The sequence below is a fragment of the Syngnathoides biaculeatus genome, chromosome 15 (assembly GCF_019802595.1).
Source record: "Syngnathoides biaculeatus isolate LvHL_M chromosome 15, ASM1980259v1, whole genome shotgun sequence".
NCBI classification, from domain to species: Eukaryota; Metazoa; Chordata; class Actinopteri; order Syngnathiformes; family Syngnathidae; genus Syngnathoides; species Syngnathoides biaculeatus.
The window spans coordinates 17,729,689-17,752,134 of NC_084654.1; the positions used below are offsets into that span (position 1 = coordinate 17,729,689).

At 42.0% G+C, this 22,446-nt stretch overlaps 1 protein-coding gene across 5 annotated transcripts in view; it reads right to left on the reverse strand.

The window, feature by feature from the left end:
* fancm (FA complementation group M) overlaps positions 1-22,446 on the reverse strand; it is a 66,202-nt gene that overhangs the window by 20,679 nt on the left and 23,077 nt on the right. For 4 of the 5 annotated variants that reach the window (XM_061843208.1, XM_061843211.1, XM_061843209.1 and 1 more), the window contains exons 5-18: positions 18,005-18,136; positions 15,894-16,026; positions 15,682-15,771; positions 14,987-15,091; positions 14,723-14,901; positions 13,654-13,860; positions 13,077-13,317; positions 12,839-12,990; positions 11,450-11,614; positions 2,710-4,207; positions 1,004-1,092; positions 638-703; positions 450-548; positions 140-305 (exon numbers count right to left, since the gene is read on the reverse strand). In XM_061843208.1, the coding sequence (XP_061699192.1) occupies positions 140-305; positions 450-548; positions 638-703; positions 1,004-1,092; positions 2,710-4,207; positions 11,450-11,614; positions 12,839-12,990; positions 13,077-13,317; positions 13,654-13,860; positions 14,723-14,901; positions 14,987-15,091; positions 15,682-15,771; positions 15,894-16,026; positions 18,005-18,136 (3,322 nt within the window). Of the gene's footprint in view, positions 1-139; positions 306-449; positions 549-637; positions 704-1,003; positions 1,093-2,709; positions 4,208-10,152; positions 11,020-11,449; positions 11,615-12,838; positions 12,991-13,076; positions 13,318-13,653; positions 13,861-14,722; positions 14,902-14,986; positions 15,092-15,681; positions 15,772-15,893; positions 16,027-18,004; positions 18,137-22,446 lie in introns of those variants that run through there. The other variant, XM_061843212.1, reaches the window with a different exon arrangement.

Below are 22,446 nucleotides of genomic sequence, written 5' to 3' on the forward strand. Positions count from 1 at the left end.
ACATTTTTTTTTCCCCATTCATTAAATGCGAGCACGAGGAGTGGGCTATATGCGCTCTTCTTTTTGCTTCCATTTTCAATTATTGAAGATGTAATGGCCAGGTATACAAATACTTGTTTTTTTTTGGTCAGTAATGTACCATTCAGTCCCTGAGACAAGTGTGCATTGTCCACCACGAAGCCCTCAAGAGAACAGTTCTGCTCTTCTCCGTCCTCCTCGTCAGACGAAACCACCGCGCCTCCCTCGTCGTCTGACAGCACCGCTTGGTCGTCCAGGAACTGACGCACCTTTCGACAATTAGTGCGCTTGGGGAGAAAAACGCAGAGGGTAAAACCAGTGTGAATTATAGACATGGCATTCTAAGGAGGAAAAGGTGGCATTTGTGGGAGGGTAGGTGGTGATTGTGGGGAGAGATTGCTCGGTTGTTATTACGTGGATGTGAGCTACACCTTAGTGTTGATTTGGTGGACTGGTTGTATCGTCCTTTTGCGTGCGAGTCCACGGTCGGCCTGGAAATCGTCGTCTTCGTCAGCTTCGGTTTCTCCGGACTGGGGACGTGAATGACAAAGGGGGTCAACTGATGTGCGAAGCTGTGAATGCATTTACATCATCACGTGGCTAATGACGACCGTCTCACTGTGTTAAGTGCAGTCACGCGTTTCCTCCTCACAATCGGTGAGTCTGCATCAGAGAGGATCGTGGACTAGGAGACAAAATAAAAACCACATTGAGGACGTGTCTGCCAGTGAAGAGCCCACAAGAGTACCCGTTTTGCCACAATGACTCCATCTCTGTGTTATTGTGTTGGGGCAAAAAACATTCTAGCTCCTGATTCTTCCAACATGCCGGTTGCCATGACGACCAAAATGTTCCTCATGAGAGCCTGAACAATCTGAACTGATCACTCTCACATCACTGCTTCTCTGTCGCCTAAGTGAACATCTACGATTGATCAGAAAACGTAGCACGTTCTCATGTTATGCGGGTTTTCGTGTCTTTTCACCGCTGCCTCTGGAGACGACAAAGGGTTGACCTTCTTCACAAGTCTTTTCTTATGGACGACATCATCATCGCTGTCTACGCTGCACGCCGCTAAGAGAAAATGTAAGAATAAAACCATTTATAAAAGACATACCAATACAGAAAAGACATAAAAGAAGCTTTCACAGTTAACAGCCGGAACATATACAGTGCAATATACAGCGGATGTCAAAAGTCTACATACTCCTGTTTAAATGTGGGCTTTTCCCATACAAAAAAAAGATACATAATTTCAAAATTCCATTAATAATGTGCCCCATAACCTGGAGAAATGAATAAAAAAAAATTTTAAGAGCCGAAGTAAAAAAAAAAAAAAAAACAAAACTGGGATAAAGTGGTTTCAAAAGTGTGCTCAGAATTAATCTTTTAAATCCATCCATCCATCCATTTTCTTTGCCGCTTATCCTCACGAGGGTCGCGGGGAGTGTTGGAGCCTATCCCAGCTGTCAATGCGCAGGAGGCGGGGTACACTCTGAACTGGTTGCCAACCAATTGCAGGGCACATTGAGACAAACAGCCGCACTCACAATCACACCTAGGGGCAATTTAGAGTGTCCAATTAATGTTGCATGTTTTTGGGATGTGGGAGGAAACCAGAGTGCCGGGAGGAAACCCACGCAAGGCACGGGGAGAACATGCAAACTCCACACAGGCAGGACCGGGATTGAACCCGGTTCCTCAGAACTGTGAGGCCAACGCTTTAGCAGCTGATCCACCGTGCCGCCCGTCATTTAAATCAAACATCCCAATTTCTGTTAAATGGGAGTCAGGACACACCTGCTACTATTTAAAATGCCCCTGATTAACCCAAAATAAAGATCAGATGTTTTAGTAGGCTTTTCATTTCCGTTCTCGTAAAGCCTGAAGGTTTTGTACCAACACTGACTGGTATGTGGAATGGTGCATAATTTGTCCATGTTGACTAGAACCCAGTTCCAGATGAAGAACCACAAGCATGTTTCCACCGCAATACTTGACTTATGGTGTTCTTTTGGTAATAAGCACCTTCAGAAATTATGGCCAAAAAGTTCAACCTTGGTTTAATAACAAAATCTCCCAAACACGTGCTGGAAAATGTGTTCCGGTTTGATGAAAGGCACGTTGAAGTTTTTGTTTTGCGGCTATTTAGCGGACTCCTGGCCTCGATATTTTCCAACCCCACCAGCAACTATTAATTTTGAATGTGACCAGCAATAAATCTAGCAATTAAAATTAATGGCGCTTGAGCAGAGCCACCACTGGCCAATTTACACCTGGAGCTCTCTGCAGTTTAGTAACTAAACACCACTAGCAACTACATGGGCGGACAGTGGTTCCCCACATATTAGTGTTTTGGGTTTTGCAGGTTTTTTTTTTTTTTTTCTATACTCTGTCATTCACTGGAAAAACTCCCTATTTGCTGTTTTTGTGCACAATGCATCGGTATCAAGGAAGTATGTTGAAGTTAGTTAAGATACAGATCTATAAGAATTTACAAACCTTCTGGGGTTGCATCAATTACTCGTTATTTGCAGCAGGGCTCTGTCCCCATCCCACTATACTCATGTTATACAGTCATTTTAATTCATAATCGATGCCTTGAGGTCTCAGTAGTTGCATAAATAAGGCCACTGGAATACAATACAAGGAAATACAATAACTTCCAAGCCCTAGCATGAGTAAACAAACCTTGTTCAGAATCGGACACAATGGGACGCTCGTCCCGAGTTTCCACTGGTGACTTTGGGCCATCTTCCCGTCGTCTTCGTTTCAGAATACTGAGAGAGAGGCCAATTGCAGCGGGCCCGGCAGCGCTCGGCGAGGCCACCGGTGACGGCAGCGGGCCTGACTTTGACGTCAACAGTGACACCGGATGAGCCCACTTCCGCCCCGGGAGTCTCACGGGTGTGGAAAACCTGGACTGGTTGGAGTGTGAAGGTCCAGCGGGGCTGTGAAAGCTATAAGGTGTGGATGGATTGGATGAGCGTGGCAACGGCGCCTGGTTCTGAGGCCGCGGAAGGGCGGTGTTCAATGACACGGCGTCGTCTTCCTCTTCTGAGTCCTCCATGGAATAGCCCAGGTCGAAGTTGACAACAAAGTCCAAACCATCAAACGACTTTCCACTTTTTGACAACGTGGGAGACTCATTCCCTTTTTGCTTTGACATTGTTGCACTACTAAGTGACGCCGCAGTCTTTTTTATTCCTGCGTCAGATGTTGGTAAGTGAGCCAACATGTCCAGGGTTCTGTTAGTAATGGCCTCCACTCTGGGGGAAGTCCGCGGCGTGACATCCCCTTCCGGGGTATGGACATCTGGGATGGTGAGCTGCAGGAAGGCGTCGTCGTCATCAAACAGGTCTATGCTGTCTTCCACCTGGTGGGCATCCAATGCGGATTGCGCATTGGCGTTCGAGTCCACCGCTGTTTCCTTCCTTTCACCAACAGGTTGCTCGTGGTTTTCAGATTCGCTATCTTTATTTTCCCCTTTATCGTCAAAGACCTCATCCCAGGTTGGACTTTTGACAGACGGCAGTTCGTGGTGGAATCCCTCCTTATCTCCTGGAGACACATTGAACATCGTGTCAGAACATCCGTGATCAGAATCGGTCGCTTTCACTTCATCGTCATCGTTATCGTCATCGTCGTCGTCGACATCCAAGGTGAAGCTGACGTGGAACTGAGGAGGATCAGGAAGAGGAGGGCGCGTCGAGTCAGCCATAAAGACGTCTAAATCTGCAAGAGGCGGCGGTGATCGGGACAGGAGCTCGACCACATTGGCCAAGATGGCTTCAAGGTTCCCGTCTCTTCCCGGGATGCCAGAAGTGGGGGGACGGGAATTCCATTTGGGGAGATAAAACATGGCCTGAAGTTCAACGTCTTCCTCATTGTCCCTACTGATCACCACCTCCTCAGGGTCGGGGTAATCAACTGTTACGACATCTTCAATAACAATAGCAGGCTCGTCATTCTCCAACTGAGGTTCAACGGAGAGATGTGCATGAGGGTTCGGTTTAAAAAATTGTTCTTGTGCATTCTTTGCTTGGTCATCACTTCTTTGGGTTTCCAACCCAGAAACTGATTGCTTGACAGGTTTTGAGCTTGTGTTTTTCTTTACCGTCTTTAAAAACCCACAGGCATCAGCTTTATTGAGATATGGAGCTAGTTCCCGCTCGTAAGAACAGTCCTCCTGCGAAGAAGCACATACAAGTGTGATCAACCTCTGGACTTTCTAGTCCCTTCTTTTGCCACGGTTAGAATGCAACTGCTTTATTGGTGCATGCAGTATTCACGCTGCTATCTAGCGAGGAAGCGAACGGAGCCACACATGATCTCAGCCTGAGACTGAAATGATAAGAAGTCACAAGTAAGTCTCAAGTCTTTGCCCTCAAGTACCGAGTCGTGTCGCAAGTCCAGGTGGGCAAGTCGCAAGTCTTGTCTCAAATCAAGAGACGCAAGCCTGGAAGCATCCTCTAACTCACAGTCTCTTCCTATAGACTTTAATAATGTACATAGTCTGGGTTCACGACCCTTTTTATGCATCCTTCTCCTCTCCTAGCTTGTCCTGTCCTTCGCTCACAGGGTGTAGCACTACATCACTCATATTTAATGTTTACTTGTTCCAAATAGATGAGGATTTATTTTTCTCTTCCTGTTTACAATTAGCCGGCACGGTGGATCAGATGGTAAAGCGTTGGCCTCACAGTTCTGAGGACCCGGGTACGATCCCGGTCCGGCCTGGGTGGCGTTTGCATGTTCTCCCCGTCCCTGCGTGGGTTTTCTCCAGGCATTCCGGTTTCCTCCCACAACCCAAAAACATGCAACATTAATTGAACGCTCTAAATTGCCCGTAGGTGTGATTGTGAGTGCGGCTGTTTGTCTCCATGTGCCCTGTAATTGGCTGGCAACCACTTCGGGGTGTACCCCGCTTCCTCCCTGTTGGCAGCTGGGATAGGCTCCAGCACTCCCCGTGACCCTTGTGAGGATATGCAGCTAAGTAAATGGATGGATGGATGTTTACAATCAGTGTTCTTTTGTCTTCTTTTCTCAATCCCCCCGAACTGTTTTTCTGTTCTACTTATCGACTTCTTCAATAAATATCCATCATAATACTAAGAAACCACAGCTGCATCTTAAAAACTGCCCCTAACCCCTGTGACAGTAAAACTGTTTTGTTCTCCTTGACCAATCAGGACAAAAAAAAAAATGAAATCAAATCATTTATAAATAACTAAATGAACCTTGACATTTGCTTTGGTGAGAGTAGTAAGTCTTTTCACATCAATGGTTTCAACTCCCACGTTTTTGTCATTTTTCATATTATCAAGTCTAAACTCATTAAATTCATGACTCAAATTCTTTACACAAGGCATTTCCGTCTCATTGATGAATAAGATTTCATAAATATGACTATGAACACACACACACACACACACAGTTATTGCCAAAAAATCTTTCACGCTTCTAAACCATACGAGCTGGAATTAATCTGTCCTGAGTGGCACCCTCCCCCGGGGGTGCTGGGCGTTAATGAACCAGCAAGCAGCGGGCGGAAGCTGCCCGTCGTGAGGACAGAGCAAAATGAAAGGTGAGCTTGTATAGACGAGGGGGGATGAGCCAGGGTGGACCGAAAGACGGGAGGTGTGATCAAATTGGACATTAGTGTGGTGGTGTTGCCAGTTCTATAACCAAACGCATGAAAGTCAACAATGCCCTACTTCCTGTTTGGATTGACATCGTCAATAGTCAAAAAGAGAAAACACCCCCCAGTGTAACGAACTGATGTGTTATGCCAGTGAACTATAAGTATAATAAGAGGCATTGCAATTGATGTGGTGGCACGGTGGCGCAACTGGCCTCACAGATCCGAAGAATGGGATTCAAATCCCAACCCCGCCTGTGCGGAGTTTGCATGTTCTCCCCGTGACAGCCTAGGTTTGCTCCGGGCACTCCAGTTTCCTCCCACATCCCCAAAACATGCATTAAATGGAGACTCTAAATTTCCCCTAGGTGGGATTTTGGGTGTGACTTGTATGTCTCCATGTGCCCTACGATTGGCTGGCAACCGGTTCAGGATGTAACTGGGACAGGCTCTAGCACTCCCGCGACCCTCATGAGGATAAGCAGCAAGGAAAATGGATGGATGGATGTAATTTATGTTAAACTGACAAATATGGAAGTATGTCAATATATGTTTTGATCAACGTTATTTAACTAGTTAAAAAATGAAGTGTAGGCTTGAAGAATAATCAAACCTAACATTTTGGAACATCCGATTTAAGACTTTTTAAGCATGCATGGACACCATGGATAATCTTTGGCCTCAAGGTTTACAATATTTTGATGGGTGGGGGGGTGCAGAATATTGTTTTCATGATTATTTAAACTAAGATAAGACATCACTAATTGGTTAACTATTCTACTATTCATTTTTTTAATTTATAAATACTGTATATCAGATGATAAACTATTAAAAAATGTATACTACAATAACTAATTTCCAAAGTACACAAAATTAAACAGTGCATATACAGTTTAATTATAAGTTTCTTTTATGAAGTTCTCAAGCTCCTGTGTGTACCTAATATTGTGACCAGGAAATGTAAATAATTAGAAATGATGATATGTAGTTAAAGCTGTTGAACCAGTTAGATATCAATCATAAGGTCAGTTCAAGTGGGAGTTGACTCTAAAAAATACAACTTTGGGAAATTTGAAGAAAGATATTTTGGGCACTCTGTGTTTAAAAAAAAAAAAATCTCTGTGGAAGATAGCGTCAACAATTGTACCATGGGCTTTCCCCCATTAAAATATAATAATGAGGTAATTAAGAGATTATTAACAGTAATTGTTCAGAGGTACAGTATTGTGAGTGCAGCTTTTGTAATGCCCATCCTCCTGCAAGTTGAACATAATACTGTAACCAATCGAGGTTTTAATCTCCGCTAATTTAGCGTCATTAAACAAAACAAAATGTCGTTTCTGATGCTTGTGTAACGCTTTCAAATACGTGCGGCATTGTTACACAACTAGGTAGCATACCACACTGGACCGACCACACCCTTACCCCGTCTCGCATTGCCCAATTGTTTGAAGCACTGGCACTTACGACCTAAATGTACCGCTCCAAACTAATTTTCTGAGGTGACATGATGGAAAAGTGAGTTTGGAGAACTAACAGGCTAACAATTAGCACGCAAAGACACAGCGCAGCCTTTAACCTACTTAAATGACGTCTGAACTGTCAGCAAAGACAACAAATCGTCTCCGTGTGGTGTTCCTGGATGAGAGCAATAGGGAAAAAAAAAAAAACCACTACAGAGCAACTACTTCCAAAATTGTGCATTTTAAACTGCAATGTAGAAAAACTGCAACAGGTACTCATTTAACTATCTTAATTCAAAACTTTTAGGACAATTTTAATGGACTTATACAACACAATTATGTGCTCATCACACCAAAACAAAACTTCCCTTTCTCATGTCATTCTCTCAAAATAGTTTAGTAGTTTGGCATTTATTTTGCGGTCTCCTGGTCTTCTTATTCCCATCTAGGTCATCACAGCCTGACCCAGATCCAGCTTCCGGCCTTTATGTAACGCGTCGTAGGATTGCATAATCGCAGGCAAGGAGGCCTGTCTTTCTGCATGGCCTGCGTCTCTTCATCACAAAAAAGCCGTGTGACAAGAGAGCTGTGGAAAACGCGGTGTGCACTTTGCTTCTTGAGCCAGCCAGACAGAAAATGTCTTTAACTGACTAGGAAAAACAACCTCCAGAGGCTTTCAGAAAAGGAGAGAGCAAAAGTGTGGCAGTGGGATTTAAAGGGGGAAAATGATAAAGTTGGAGCTTTTTGTATGTGCGCCGGTGTTCTGCAAAATTCCAGCTATGGAAGTAAGCCATGGCTAACGTTACCCTCGCAGGGGGTAAGGTGTGGGAAATGGGACACACATAAAGATGAAAACAAGTGCAATTCTGACATTGTTTACATGCTAAAATGCAGCCTGTAATAACCACAGTATACTCAAACCCTTATTTTTTATACACTAAATCTTGTGGAAATTGCTGTTTGGATTACATGATCCACTTTTACTTTGCACTTTTAAAGATTTCCATGAGCAGATGTCAAAACCAGTGATTCGCAACCGCTGTTCCATGACAGATCATAACATCAGAGGAAATGCTCCCATTTCAATTAATTTGGATGAAAAAGATTATTTATTCACGACATTTGTTCACCATCTATGCCAGCGAGGTTTAGCGACAGACAACTATAAAATACTCATCCACCAGATGACAGGAGGCACATTTAACCTGCTTATACTTATATGTATTCTCTGTGACATTTGTTCGTTGTACTGTACTGTGATTTATTTTTTTTTTTAAATAAAAATGTAAAATATGTTCAGTGGCACGGTGCATCAGTTGGTAAAGCGTAGGCCTCACAGTTCTGAGGACCCGGGTTCGATCCTGGCCACACCTGTGTGGAGTTTGCATGTTCTCCCCATGCCTGCGTGGGTTTTCTCCGGGCACTCCGGTTTCCTCCCACATCCCAAAAACATGCAACATTAATGGGACACGCTAAACTGCCCCGAGGTATGATTGTGAGTGTGGCTGTTCGTCTCTATGGACCCTGCGATTGGCTAGCAACCAGCTCAGGGTGTATCCCGCCTCCTGCCCGTTGACAGCTGGGATAGACTCCAGCAGTCCCCGTGACCCTTGTGAGGATAAGCGGCAAAGAAAATGGATGGATGGATAAAATGTCCCTTGGAGTCACATAGAGTCACTTGAAGGGGCTGAGAGTCGGCAGCCTACTGCATCAGATCCGATTAATTTTTTTTTCTTTTGTTTCTTTATTCCTTATTATGTTTTACCACCATTTACGTACCCACAACCTAACCACAGGCCCCCTTTTCAAACCTAGATTAACTAAATGAAACGGGAAATTTGAAAAATTCATTCCGTTGAGCATTATGTCATTATGTCAACGAGGAACAAACTAACTGCTGTTCAAAAACTGCATCTGTTTGCATTCAAACACACTCATAAATCCATGAATCTCCTGTATGCCAATGTGAGGGGAATACATATAAAGCTCTTCTTTTTTTCCTCCTCTGGGTAATCAGACCACAACTTAACAGACCTTGAGACCACCACCAGGCCACTCGTAGAACAGCAGGCAGACGACATAAAAACAGAGGCAGTAAAGACAGAGACGAAGTGCTGCTGGGGTGATTGGATATCATCGATTGAAAGAATATGTTTTATTAAAGAGGACTACTTTACTATTATTGGTGTTGTTATTCCTGTTGTGATACATGTCTTCTGGTCGATTTTTAATTATGTACAGGAGTAGGTCTCAGATGCAGTTGTTTTTACAAAGTGCAATATAAATAAAGTTGAGTTGAGATGGATTAATCAATGTTGGGGGGGGGGGGATATTGTTCCCAATTCCCATAAACCTACAAAAACAACTAAAATGCTTTAATACCTATGCCAGGCTAGTTGGTAGAGATGTCAATTGGTACATCGGACAACCTGTCAGGATACGTACATCTATCAGTTTTCTTAGCCGCTTATCCTCATTAAGGTTGCGGGGAGTGGTGCTGGAGCCTTTCCCACCTGTCAACAGGCTGGAGCCAGGGTACACCCTGGACTGGATGTCAGCTAGATCGCAGGGCACATCGAGACAAACAGCTGCACTCACAATCACACCTCGGGGCAATTTAGAGTGTCCAATGTTAATGTTGCATGTTTTTGGGATGTGAGAGGAAACCGGAGTGCCCGAAAGAAACCCACACAGGCACAGGGAGAACATGCAAACTCCACACAGGCGGGTCTGGGATTGAACCCTGGACCTCAGAACTGTGAGGCCAACCCTTTACAGCTGTGCCACCGTGCCACCTCAGGATACATACATATAATTAAATCCCCGGAATTCAACCGTCCATTCTACAAGTTTTCCATTATTTTGGTTGAGATGGAAAATATTCAGTGATGTTTTATACTACCTCTATGAAACACATAGAAAACAATAACTATGTATATAAGATACATTTTATTAAAGGTTTACATAATACAGTGTAAAGATGTTGAATATGAAATAACTATAAAGCTATGGTACTGTACTGTATCATGACTACAGGGGCCCAGGACCAGTTTTGACTGGGCCGCCACAACATGGCTGAGTCATATATTTTTCCTGTTAAAAGTAGCCGTCACAACATGGTACACTGTAGTACGCTCTGGTCCAAAAAAAAATATGCCAGCCACCTGAGCAGTCTCTTAAATTCCACACATCATCATCATCATCTTGGGAATACGTGCTGGGAAATTGGAACACTACAATCCAAATTCCATCTATTTTGTATAGCACTTATCCTGTTCATGGCTTCTGTTCAGCCTAAACTGCCTGACCCGCTAAAAAATGGACTACACCGAGGCCTGGTTGCCATCATGTGGAAGCAAAATCCACGTCAGATAGTCACACCCCTGATAAAAATTTTACCCCAGAATTCAAGAATTGTGAAAATTCCGTCACCAAAACTTGTAGTTTTCCATTACAATAATGACCTAAAATTAATGTGAGCCAGTTCACCCTACACTCTTCCCGGCTTTGTTTTGACAGGTGGGCCCCCTCGCTTCATCCATATTTTTTTTTCATCCAAGACTCAAAGTGGGAAAACAAAAGGTGGGTTTTACGGAAATCTCTGACCCAATTTCGGGGATCTGGACTGATGTCTTATCGGTGGCCCAGCATTCTGAAATGTTTGTGTAATTGGAGATACCTGGGGCGCTCAAGCAAACGTCAGGTGGTGTGTAAGAAAGCATTGGTGGGATTAAATTACCCCTCCGATGTGGATTCTGAGGACCGGATTGATACATGTAAAACACACAGTGTTTAACTATGTTGGGAATTCTGTGATTTGAGACAATAATAAATCTTGTGACAGATTTTAGCAACTGGAACAATCCATCCATTGTGTTTTGGGGCCATCCAACATGCCTGTGGAAACAAAGTATCAAATCTCGGAGAGCTAAGCAACTAATCATCTAAAAACAGAAGCAGTTGTTAGTTTCAGGGTAAAAAAAAAAAAAAACTGGACCAAAGAGGATCTAAATGATCATTATTATCGGCTGATTCATGACGTACAAAAACTGCTGAACTTGTTACGTCAAGCATTTGCCTTCTAGGTCAGAAGAATGACTGTTGTTACTTAAACCAAATTAAAATTGTACATTCTGATAAAACTCAGCTGACTCCTTTCAAGAAAGTCTTTCATGAAAAAATACTACTAACCCACACAACCACGCTTGTGCAAGCTTATTTTGTAAGAGACAAATTGAATCCATGATGCTTCAATGTCATAAGATAGATTTATAAACGGCTCAAGAGGTCTAATGTCTCACAGTGAAGAATTTACACAACAGCTCACCTCGTGTTCCTCTCGCATGCCGTCTACGAGCTGCATCACCTTTGTGAAATGCTGGCAGCGCAGGGAGTGATCGACGACATGGGTCGGAAGCGCTCGATGCTGCCAGTGCCTCCATTCCCAGAGAGAAAGCTCTCTGACGGGTGTTCCACCTCTGGGAACATCATCCTTTGAGAAATATATATATATTTTTTTTAATTTAACATACGTGGTAAAAATTTTTAGGTAGGACCACAAAATGTCACAAGAGCTATATGAAAAAATACAATACTGTCTTGACTTATGAGTTATATTTGTTCTGCAACCATACTTGTAATTCAAAACCCCTCCAAAGTTTTTTTTTTTTAAACAGGCAAAATTTTATATATATTTTTTATATATATATATATTTTTTAAAGGAAAACAGCACTTGAGTATCTGTATAAAACCATACAGCAATAACAGAATGTAAAGAAATACAGTAGTTGGTTACTCATAAGTTCATCCTATAATTCACCGAGTGACGACTGATTAGTGCTTTGGACACCAGAGAGCAGGATAGTATATACAATAATTCTAACACGAAATGATGATCACAACTGCTCAGTATGCTGCACTGTTATTAGTTACTTTTGCAGACGATAAAAAATAAAGATGAGTATTTTTATATTGTCTGTCTGCATGTGTTGCTGCACTATTTGTGTTCAATCATGCATGCACGCAAGCTTATGCGAGACAAATATATGCAGGTTGATAAAAGGGGGGGGGGGGGTGTGACCGTCAGAAACTTTCCCAAATGTATTATTTATTTCCATACACTATGGTCCGCAAATGAGATTCTTGATTGACCATGAGGAACACTAAATTAATTGAGATGTGAGAATCTCAACGTTCTCAACTCTTGCTTCAGAGGTCTTCCTGGATGTAATTAGACTTCCCATAGCGAACATCACTTTTTTAGACAGCAAACAAAATGTGAATTAATAGCGCAAGTCCTGGCATTTTGCCTCAATTGCTTCAAGACATGAATTTTACAAAAAAGAAAAAATATATATCAAACATCGATTAATTGATTATTATCTTGTCCTTTTATCTTTCTTTCTTTTTATTTGTATTAGATTACTGACCATATTTAACAAATATACTGTATACTTCCTATAATTAGAATTTGTTTTACTTATACTTTCTTTCAGGTTATTGCCATTTAATTCATACATTATTATTATTATATATAACCATATATATGCTTCATGAGTTATTAAATTGTTAATACCTTACTGAATTGAATGAATGCCCAAATTAGGAGTTTGCAGATGGGACAAATGGGAGACTAATAAAAACGATTCTTCCTACTTTAAATTCCATTCCTCAAATAAATCCATCAACAACAACAACAAAAAAAAAAAAACAGACCTGAGCTGTTTCGTCATGTGGTAGGGACATGAAGCATGATGACTGCCTTAAGATTGGTTGAGCTTCATCTTCTGCAAGCCTCATGGTGGATGCCCACACAGAATACTCTGTGCTGCTCAAAAAGCCTCCTGACGCAGCACCCTCCCGAGAAACTGACACAGAGAAAAACCCACACTCAACCTGAAACTACAAATTCAACTTTTTCAGTTGAATCTCAAATCCATCAGTGATCACTTACTGAGGTTTTGTGGATGGATGAGTGACGCCCGACTCTGGGCGTGCGACCGGCGACCCCTTGAAGACCGTGTGTTGCTTTCCTTGTGATCAAACTGGCCACAGGTAATGTGCATCTTATGCAGTGTGGGTGTTATGCAGTCGGGTAGCATGCGGGGATTGTTGGGATACATGTGGAAGCCACTTTTGTTGCCCAGGATAGACTTCAACAGGCTGCGTTTGTTGCTCTGGCTCTGGTTGTATGTCTAAGAAGAAATTTCAAAATTGCAGTTTACTACGTTTGCATTGCAAATGTAAGGATGGAAGTACATACAGCTGGATATGCAAACAGTGTTACCCAATTTGCACTAGAACTCTGGTTGAATATAACATCAAAACACAAATTTACGTTATTTACATGTAAAGTGCGTTTCTACTTTTGAAAAATTCACGTTACAAAACAACTTCCAGAACGGATTCATTTTGTAAGTTAGAGGTACCACTGTACATGCAAAAACATACATCAGGAAGGGGGCGCATACTTTTTTACAGTCCTGTATATGTATACCATGGATGTTTACGACTTGAATCAAAATACACACCCTCTCTTCCCGTCCCTCGGCCAGGATGACCACAATGCGTCCTTGCCTCTTGCGCCCGGTGCGGCCCATGCGCTGCACGAGGCGAATGGGATTCTTCTGCGCGTCGAAGCAGACAATGAGGTCAACCTCGCCGATGTCCAACCCTTCCTCCCCAACGCAGGTCGACACCAGCGTGTTGAAGCCGCCCTGACGGAACCTGTTCACAACCTATTCAAACCACACCAATATTTATTTTGTATACCAATATACAACTATACACCCATCCATTTTCTCAGCCGCTTATCCCCACAAGGGTCACGGGAGTGCTGGAGCCTATTCCAGCTATCTTCGAGGAGGAGGCAGCGTTACACCTTGAACTTGTTGCCAGTCGCAGGGCACATGGAAACAGACAACAGTCGGACTCACAATAACACCTAGGGGCAATTTAGTCTCCAATTAATGTGCATGTTTTGAGGATATGGGAGGAAACCAGAGTGCCCGAAAAAAACCCACACAGGAGGTTAAATAGATTAGTGAGCTAAGATTTTTTTTCATAGCACAAACGGGTGGCAAAATATTAGCTCATTTCTACAAATATCTAAGCCACAAAACAATAATGATGTCATGACATTTAGGTATAAGCAGCCAACCTTCAAATGTTGCCTTTTCCACACATTTTCAAATCATTTTATCAACAAATTAAACAGATTACAGAATAATTGAACCTTTCAATATCAAAAACAGACGAAAATGTTATGGTATTGTGAAAGGTGACAGGGAAGATCATATCCATCACTTCTCAAAATTTCTAATCTTTGTGCTGTCATTTTTATGACGTTGACAGCCCCAAGGGAGCGTTATATCTGCAGGTTCCTTTGACACCTGTGGCATTTATGAGCGTAACTTTCCATCTCCATATCTCAATTTAGTGTCCAATGAAAAGTATATACACTACACCCAAATTGATTATATTTTGAATTTCTATTTATCAACAAAGAAAAGCCATTGATTTTTTTTTCCCTAAAAACAACATGCTTTTCATTGGAAGTGGACGATGTGATCACAATAAAAGGGAACAGGAAGTCTTCACCTCCAATTGCTCCTTCTGGGTGAAACCTTTGACTCCTTTCCCCGCAGACGCTTGCCCCATGAACGTCATGACCCTGATCAGCGGCCTGTGGCGGTCCAGCATGCTGGCTATCTCCTGCACGCTGTCACGGAACGAGGAAAAGATCATCACCCGTGTGCTCACTTCCTTTGCATCCGAACCTGGGGGTTAAGTTCATGGCATTAAACATCATTCAGATGAATTACGTCACCTCACAAGTGAATTATGATTCCACAAGAAAACTACCGTTATTGTCTGACGGGCGCTGTGCCAACCGTTGGAAGTGTTGCAACACTACTTCCTCTAGTTTCTGCAGCTTGGGGTGTCCATAAATGAAGGCCTCATCTGCGCCTAAGGGTGTGAATCACACGGGATGTAATTAATAGAAAAAAGCCGTCAAGATAATCTCTCCACGGTTGAATGCATGCCGTTCATGTTTGGCCTCCAACGTGGAAAAAAAAAAAATTCCCCATAGCCATCATAAAACTGTTATTAATAATGTTGTGAGTAACGCTTTAACATTCTTATCAGCTATGTGTGTGTAAAAATAAACAACTGTGTGAATATTATTGCTGTGGCAATGAAATGGACCGATTTTCGGGACTGAGATCAGAGCTCTTAATGGTCGTATATCAAATCAATATTACCCACTCGAATAAAATGAAATACCATTCATCTGTTCCAGACTCCAAAAAAGACCATTGTTGTATGTTTTTAAATCTGGAAAACAGCACTGTGTTTTCATATAGGACTATAAAAACATGAGAATGGACAATATAAAACAACATTCATGAGCAACCTGCTAGTTTGTGCATGTACAAGGTAATTATAAAATGTTTTGGGGAAAAAAATGATATCAAAGCATTAAAACACAATTGGGCACTTGGACCTGCAGCATAAATCCAGCCTTATATGCAAATGATATGCTTTGGAAAAAATACCAGGTTGCTTCCCAAACTTTGCCTCCATCTCATGATAAAGCTCCATGAAGGTGGGAGTTCTTTGCAGCTCATTCCTCGCCCGAGACATTTCTAAAACAAAGGATGGAAATGTCAAAAAAAACGCACAGCTACAAAATGATATCCCTCCTAGCAAAGGATATGCGGAGAAAGCTGCTTAAGAGATTTTGTACAAATATATTCATTAAACAAACCTCTGGAACCATCCATGATCCCCTGGACGTAAAAGAAGAGCGACCTGAGTCCCATCTGCATGAGCAGCTCGTAGCCGTGATACATACTAATACAAAGGGCAAAGTCTCCCTCCAGGACTCCCTGCTGTGGTCCCTGCAGGCACAACATGTGAGTACACAAGACTGTGGAAAAAAAATGACAGCCAGGACTTAATGTGGTTAGATATCTTGCAACCTCCAAGTCGAACAACCTTAACATGTAAAATTCTGACTTCTGTGAAAATTTGGGGGAAAATATCGACATCAAATTTTATATGGGTTACATCTACGTTTCATACAAGCTGCCAGCCACTCTTCAACCAGCATCAAAGGATTAACTCTATATGTGTTGCAACTCTTTCTTTGTCATGCCAGTCAGAGATGATTGCGAGGAGCTGGTAGGGATTGAATAACAAAAGATATTTCGTATTGGACTATAAGGCCATGAAAATAGAACTGATTATTCAGTGACAATACTATACAGTACTAGCGAGAGAGAAGATGCTAGAAGAATGGAGGAAGTGTGCTAGTCCCCATTTTTAAGAACAAAGGCGATGTTCAGAACTGTGAAAACGACAGAGGAATAAAGATGATGAGCCACACAATGATGTTATGAGAAAGAGTAGTAGAGGCTAGACTCAGGACAGAAGTAAGTATCTGCGAGCAACAGTATGGTTTCATGCCTAGAAAGCGTACCACAGATGCATTATTTGCCTTAAGGAAAAGTACAGAGAGGGTCAGAAAGAGCTAAATTGTGTTTTTGTAGACCTAGCGAAAGCCTATGACAGAGTACCAAGAGAGGAACTGTGGTACTGCATGCGCAAGTCTGGGGTGGCAGAGAAATCTGTTACAATAGTACACGACATGTATGAGGGCAGCAGAACAGCGGTGAGATGTGCCGTAGGTGTGTCAGAAGAATTTAAGGTAAAGGTGGGACTGCATCAGGGATCCGCGCTGAGCCCCTTCCTGTTTGCGGTAGTAATGGATGGGCTGACAGACGAGGTTAGACTGGAATCCCTTTGGACTATGATGTTCGCAGATGATATTGTGATCTGCAGTGAAAACAGGGAGCAGGCCGAAGAACAGTTAGAAAGATGGCGGTACGCATTGGAAAGGAGAGGAATGAAGATTAGCCAAAGTAAAACAGAATATATGTGCATGAATGTGAGGGGCGGAGAAGCGATAGCGAGGGTGGATGACTTCAAATACTTGGGGTCAACAATACAGAGCAATGGAGAGTGTGGTAAGAAAGTGAAGAAACGGGTACAAGCAGGGTGAAACAGCTGGCAGAAGGTGTCTGGTGTTCAAAGTGACAGTTTTTAAAACAGTGGTGAGGCCAACCATGATGTACGGATTAAAGACGGTGGCACTGAAGAAACAACAGGAAGAAGAACTAGAGGTAGCAGAAATAAAGATGTTGAGGTTCTCGCTCGGAGGATTAGAAATGAGCTCATTAGAGGGACAGCCATAATTGCATGTTTTGGAGACAAGGTTAGAGAGAGGAGACTTCGATGGTTTGGACATGTTCAGAGACGAGAGGAAGACCAAAGAAAAGGTTGATGGATGTTGTGAGGGAGGACATGTGGACAGTGGGTTTTAGAGAAGAGCATGCACGAGGCAGGCTTAGATGGAAAAAGATGGCACGCTGTGGCGACCCCTAAAGGGACAAGCCGAAAGAAAAAGAAGAAGATTCAGTGACAACACTGATGTGTTTTTAGCACAGTAAAGCAGCATAACAGACCATTTTCACATGAAGGCATATTTTGAAGATCCAGCATATAAACACTGATTGGTTGTGCTCACTTCAATTCAGTCATTTGATCCACAAGTCCAACAACACATTTCTAAGAATGTTTCATTTTTATGCCTTTCTGGTACTCTTCCATTCTCTTTGTATCTCTGTTGCAACTTGCTGCTGACACTCAGTGACAACCTAAGTTCAGTGGGCATTTCCTTCTCAGAACATCCAGCTTGGGTGTCATCTTAGTCTCGTGATGTCAAAAATATGACAAGCACAATGAGGAGAATTGTTTTAACACTAATTCTCATTGAACCAGGAAGTTTATTGTTCCGTAAACGGAAACCAGTCGTACCTTGATGTGGATTGGCGGGTTCTTTCGGAACTGGTCCCTGGCAAGGATGAGCTGGTACTTGGAAAGACTCTGTAGATCCTTGTGCGCCATTACTCTGTTGTGGACCAGACGAGACATGAACTTCTCCAGCACCTGGCGGACACACACACGCGCACACACACACAAAGACACGCAGCACGTATGTAGGTCATCATAATTGGCCATTTCCTGCTGATGCTTTTCACTGACGAGCACACACAAAAGCGGGGAAGTGATTCCACACATCCTTGATCACACTCACACACACGTGCTTCTGTTATTTATTGAACCAACCCGCACCAATTGAAAAAGTAAATAACTAAAAGTGAATAGGCGAGTTATAGCATTTCGGCTGGGTGTGATTTTTCCTCTCTCACTGTCCTCATTTTGGAATAAAAGCAAGGGGGAAGATGGGAGCAATTTGTCACGCAGACAATTTGTGGATATCTATTCACCCTCGCGGCATCAGACAATCATTACAATTTCAGTTTCACGAGTTGGAGAGATGTTGCTCTAGAAGAGTAATACTACACAAATAGAGGAACAGTTCAAATGCAGCATGGCATGAGCGTGATGAGCAACTGCATTTTTTTCATTACATACACATTCAAATCTCTCCAAGTAACTTATTACATGTAAAAGAGACGCTTCATTAATTCCCCCCAGGAATTTAAAAAAAAAAAAAAAAAAAAAACCTTTGCAATGATTTATACCACTATACTTCTCGTCCCGTCTGGGAAGCGGACGTGGTACCTGTAAAGCAAATCTTTGTGGTAGATTTACAGAAAAAGAGGTGTACATTAATCAAATTCATTGTGGGAGATATGTTGCAGGACTACTTACAATAGGTAATCATCTACAAAATAGAGTGGGCACTGGCCGGTAGCAGATTGTAATTATTATAACCATGCATGCTCCGAAGAGATATTAGTAAACATATGTGGGTGACCAAGCCACAGTACTTGGTGCAGACTACTTGACCCAACAATGTGAGGGAGAGAAATCCATATCACATGATTAATAGACACCACGTTGTTTCCCAGTTTCTCCAGCCGTTGTGTTTACAGATCTAAAGCAGTGATTCCCAAACAGAATGGTGGGGTACATTTGTGTGCCGTGAGCGCTCTTCCGGTGTGCCGTGGGAAGTTATCCAATTTTATGTAATTGCTAAAAAAAACATTTATTTCCAAGAAATAATGTATCTTTATTCATCTATTTATGTTAGTGAGGCACAATGACAAACAGAACAAAAAAAAATCCTCTTCTATTAGATGACAGGAAGTCCATACAATAATTAATCTATCCATTTTTGGTGAAATTACGTTTGTTGGTCTGCAGTGGGCTTTTTCAATTGTAAAATATGTGCCTCGGCTCTATAAAGGTTGGAAATGACTGATCTAAAGTATAAACTTGGGCAGTTTTTTCGAAAAATAGTTTGTTGTGCGGCTCTTTGTTGTCTGTTCCATTTGTCCCAAACAAGGTGTGAGGACAATGTCGATGAGACTTAATATATGAATTAAACAAAATCTTGCAGCATTACCATAATTTCCGGCCTATAAGGCGCAACTTTTTCCCCCACACGCTTTCAACTCTGCGGTTTATGCGGTGATGTGACTAATTTGTGCATTTTTTCTTATGGCCGCAAGGGGGCACTCTAGTGGAAAAGGTAAGCGTTAGACCAGTGGAATATATGTGCCGAGGAAGTGACTTTTACCAGTCCGGCCCGGTTAGCGCTGGGCTAGCGTGGTACTGCAGTGTCTAAGTGATTTTTACCAGTATGTTTTTTTTTTTAACCGGCCCTGTTAGCGTGGCACTAGCGTTAGTGTTAGCGCGGTGCTAGTGTTAGAGAGCCATTAGGGTTAGCATGGCAGCACAAGTGTTAAACTCTGTGTGTACCGTCTTCTTTGTAAATATCTCGCGTTTCAATGTGGGTACTTGCGGCTTTTACACAGCTGCGGCCCATCTATGTACCAAATAGTATTTCCTTTACAAATGTACTGGGTGAGGCTTATAACCAGGTGCGCTCTGTAGGCCGGGTATTATGCTGCTTCAAATAGGTGAATCATGATTTTATTGTTCTGTTTTTTTTTAAAGGGATGTGCAATCATAACTGGACTAACATTTCCCTACATGTGCTGTTATGGGTTAATAAAAATCAAAGTTGAACATTTTTCATATTTCCCTACATGTGCTGTTACGGGTTGATTAAAATCAAAGTTCAACATTTTTCGTACAATTCCAAAACTTATGTCTGGCACAGACACAATACTGCTCATCGCTGAAAGAACACCAAACTAACAGTGAAGCATCGTGGTGGGAGCTGTTTTTCTTTAGCTGAAACTTGGGCCATAGACAAGATGAGGGGAATTATGAACACTTCCAAAGAGTAGTTATTGTTACCAGAAAACTTTCAGGCTTCTGCTAGAAATATAAAGAAAACATCAGGAAAACCTTACTAGAACGGCTGAATTTAATTTGGGGTCTATCAGAGGCACTTCAAACGGTGGAAAACAAGAGATTAAATGTGATGAATGTGAGCCACGTCATGGTTATAAGAGGGTGTGTACACTTATGCAACCACAATCTCAAATGTTTAATTTTTAATTCCCTCTGAAAAAGATTACAAACATTTTTTTAAAAGGAGTTGTGCATGTTAAGGGAATGGAAGAAAAGATTTGTAAACAGTTTAAACATGCCGTTTGAACAAGGGTGTGTAGAATTATTATATCCACTGTGCATGGTGAAACCGACAGCCAGGCCATTTCCCAGAAATGGCTGATAACGATTGGTCTTTCTTTTGGATCGGAAAACCGAGACACTCGGCTCATTTGAGCTAAATCTCAGCGTGATCGTCAGCGGGGATGAAGCGAGGTGCTCTTTACACAGCTTTACGCGACAAAGGCAAAGGGTTGGATGACAACCATTAATCCCCACCCCCCGACCTTTCACCAAAAACACCAGTTAATACGTCGCCCATTTCTAACTGTGTGTTCTTACACTTTGTGTGCAAAACATTTGACAGGAACTGTGCTTTGTTTAGAGTGTTATGGTTGATAAAATTATTGATAACCTGTCAGACTAATTCATAGAGTTGAGAGTTGTAGAATCATTGACGAGAGAGGGAACTTCGATATTGCTTATAAAAAAAATAAAATACTGCGTGGGCGTACGTGTGTTGACGCCTGCAACTGATTGGTTGAAGGGCTGAGAGTTAAGTGACGTCAAGAATGTGAGAAGAAAAAAAATCCGCTCTGTGGGCTGCTATTAATAACGGAATCTGCACATGGCTGAACTCTGCATGTCAACAATGGAAGGCATTTGTGAGTGTATGTACAAGTCAATAAGGTAACCTGAGGTCAACCAAAACAAACAAAACAATAACAAAAAAAGTTTATACACCTCATGACATATAAAATGATTACAATTGGTAAATGCTTTTCAATCACATTTTCAATGATTGAACTCATCTCAGCAGACAGTTAAGGATCAATTTAGTTTGTGCCAGGCGGCATGTGTAAATAAATCCGGCAACGTGGATCAGCGCAGTAAATGCGCGTGCGCACACACGCTTACTGTACATGGAAACTCTCCCACAGACTGTCGAGGATTATATAATGTCCTCCGTACGTGCGTGTAGAAGGGTGCAACATGGTGGCTGGCTCTCGCGGCCCTGCAGATGAGACCAAATCCCGCCTGCTCAAGTTCAAGATTGTTTATTATGCTCGGACAAAGGACTCATTTGAAATAATACGGGGGAGTTATTCTAACTTTAAAGAAGTATAGAAAATGTACGGCAGATTTATTAGTGGTATCATAAGCCTGTATTCAAGGTAAAAGAAGAATAATAACCTTATCATTTGAGTGCAAAGGGATTTTCTAACCGACATGACTAATCAATAGAACAAATAGAAAATTGATGGATGAATATATTGCTCGAATATCAAGCAGCCAGTGCTGTTCCGTTATAGCCATTTTTTTTTATTCTATTCTATGGTCATCATTGCACCTTGCCTGTATTTTTCCTTTCTTTATGTTATATGGTTTAAACAGATTTTTTTTAACATAAAAGTAAGGTAATTTTTATAAAAATTTATTGTGCAAGTCTCAAAAGTGAAAATATAAAAAGCACTCAGAACACGTAGGCCTTAAAATACAGTATGTATTCATGTACTGTACATAGAGGTTGTGATTATGCGGGTTTCAGATGCACATATGGGGGGGGCGTACTGTATATGTATTTAAACTTAAAATGTACGTTTATGTATGCAAGTGGTAATTTGAGATGTGAACAAATGACAGTGGCGTCATCAGACCGGTTTCATGCTGGAGGGTCAGAATTGGGCAACGTGGTGCAAAATAATCGGTTCTAATCAACCTCATCCTTTCAGGATCAAAGCAAGAAGCATTTGCGGTAGTTTTATCAA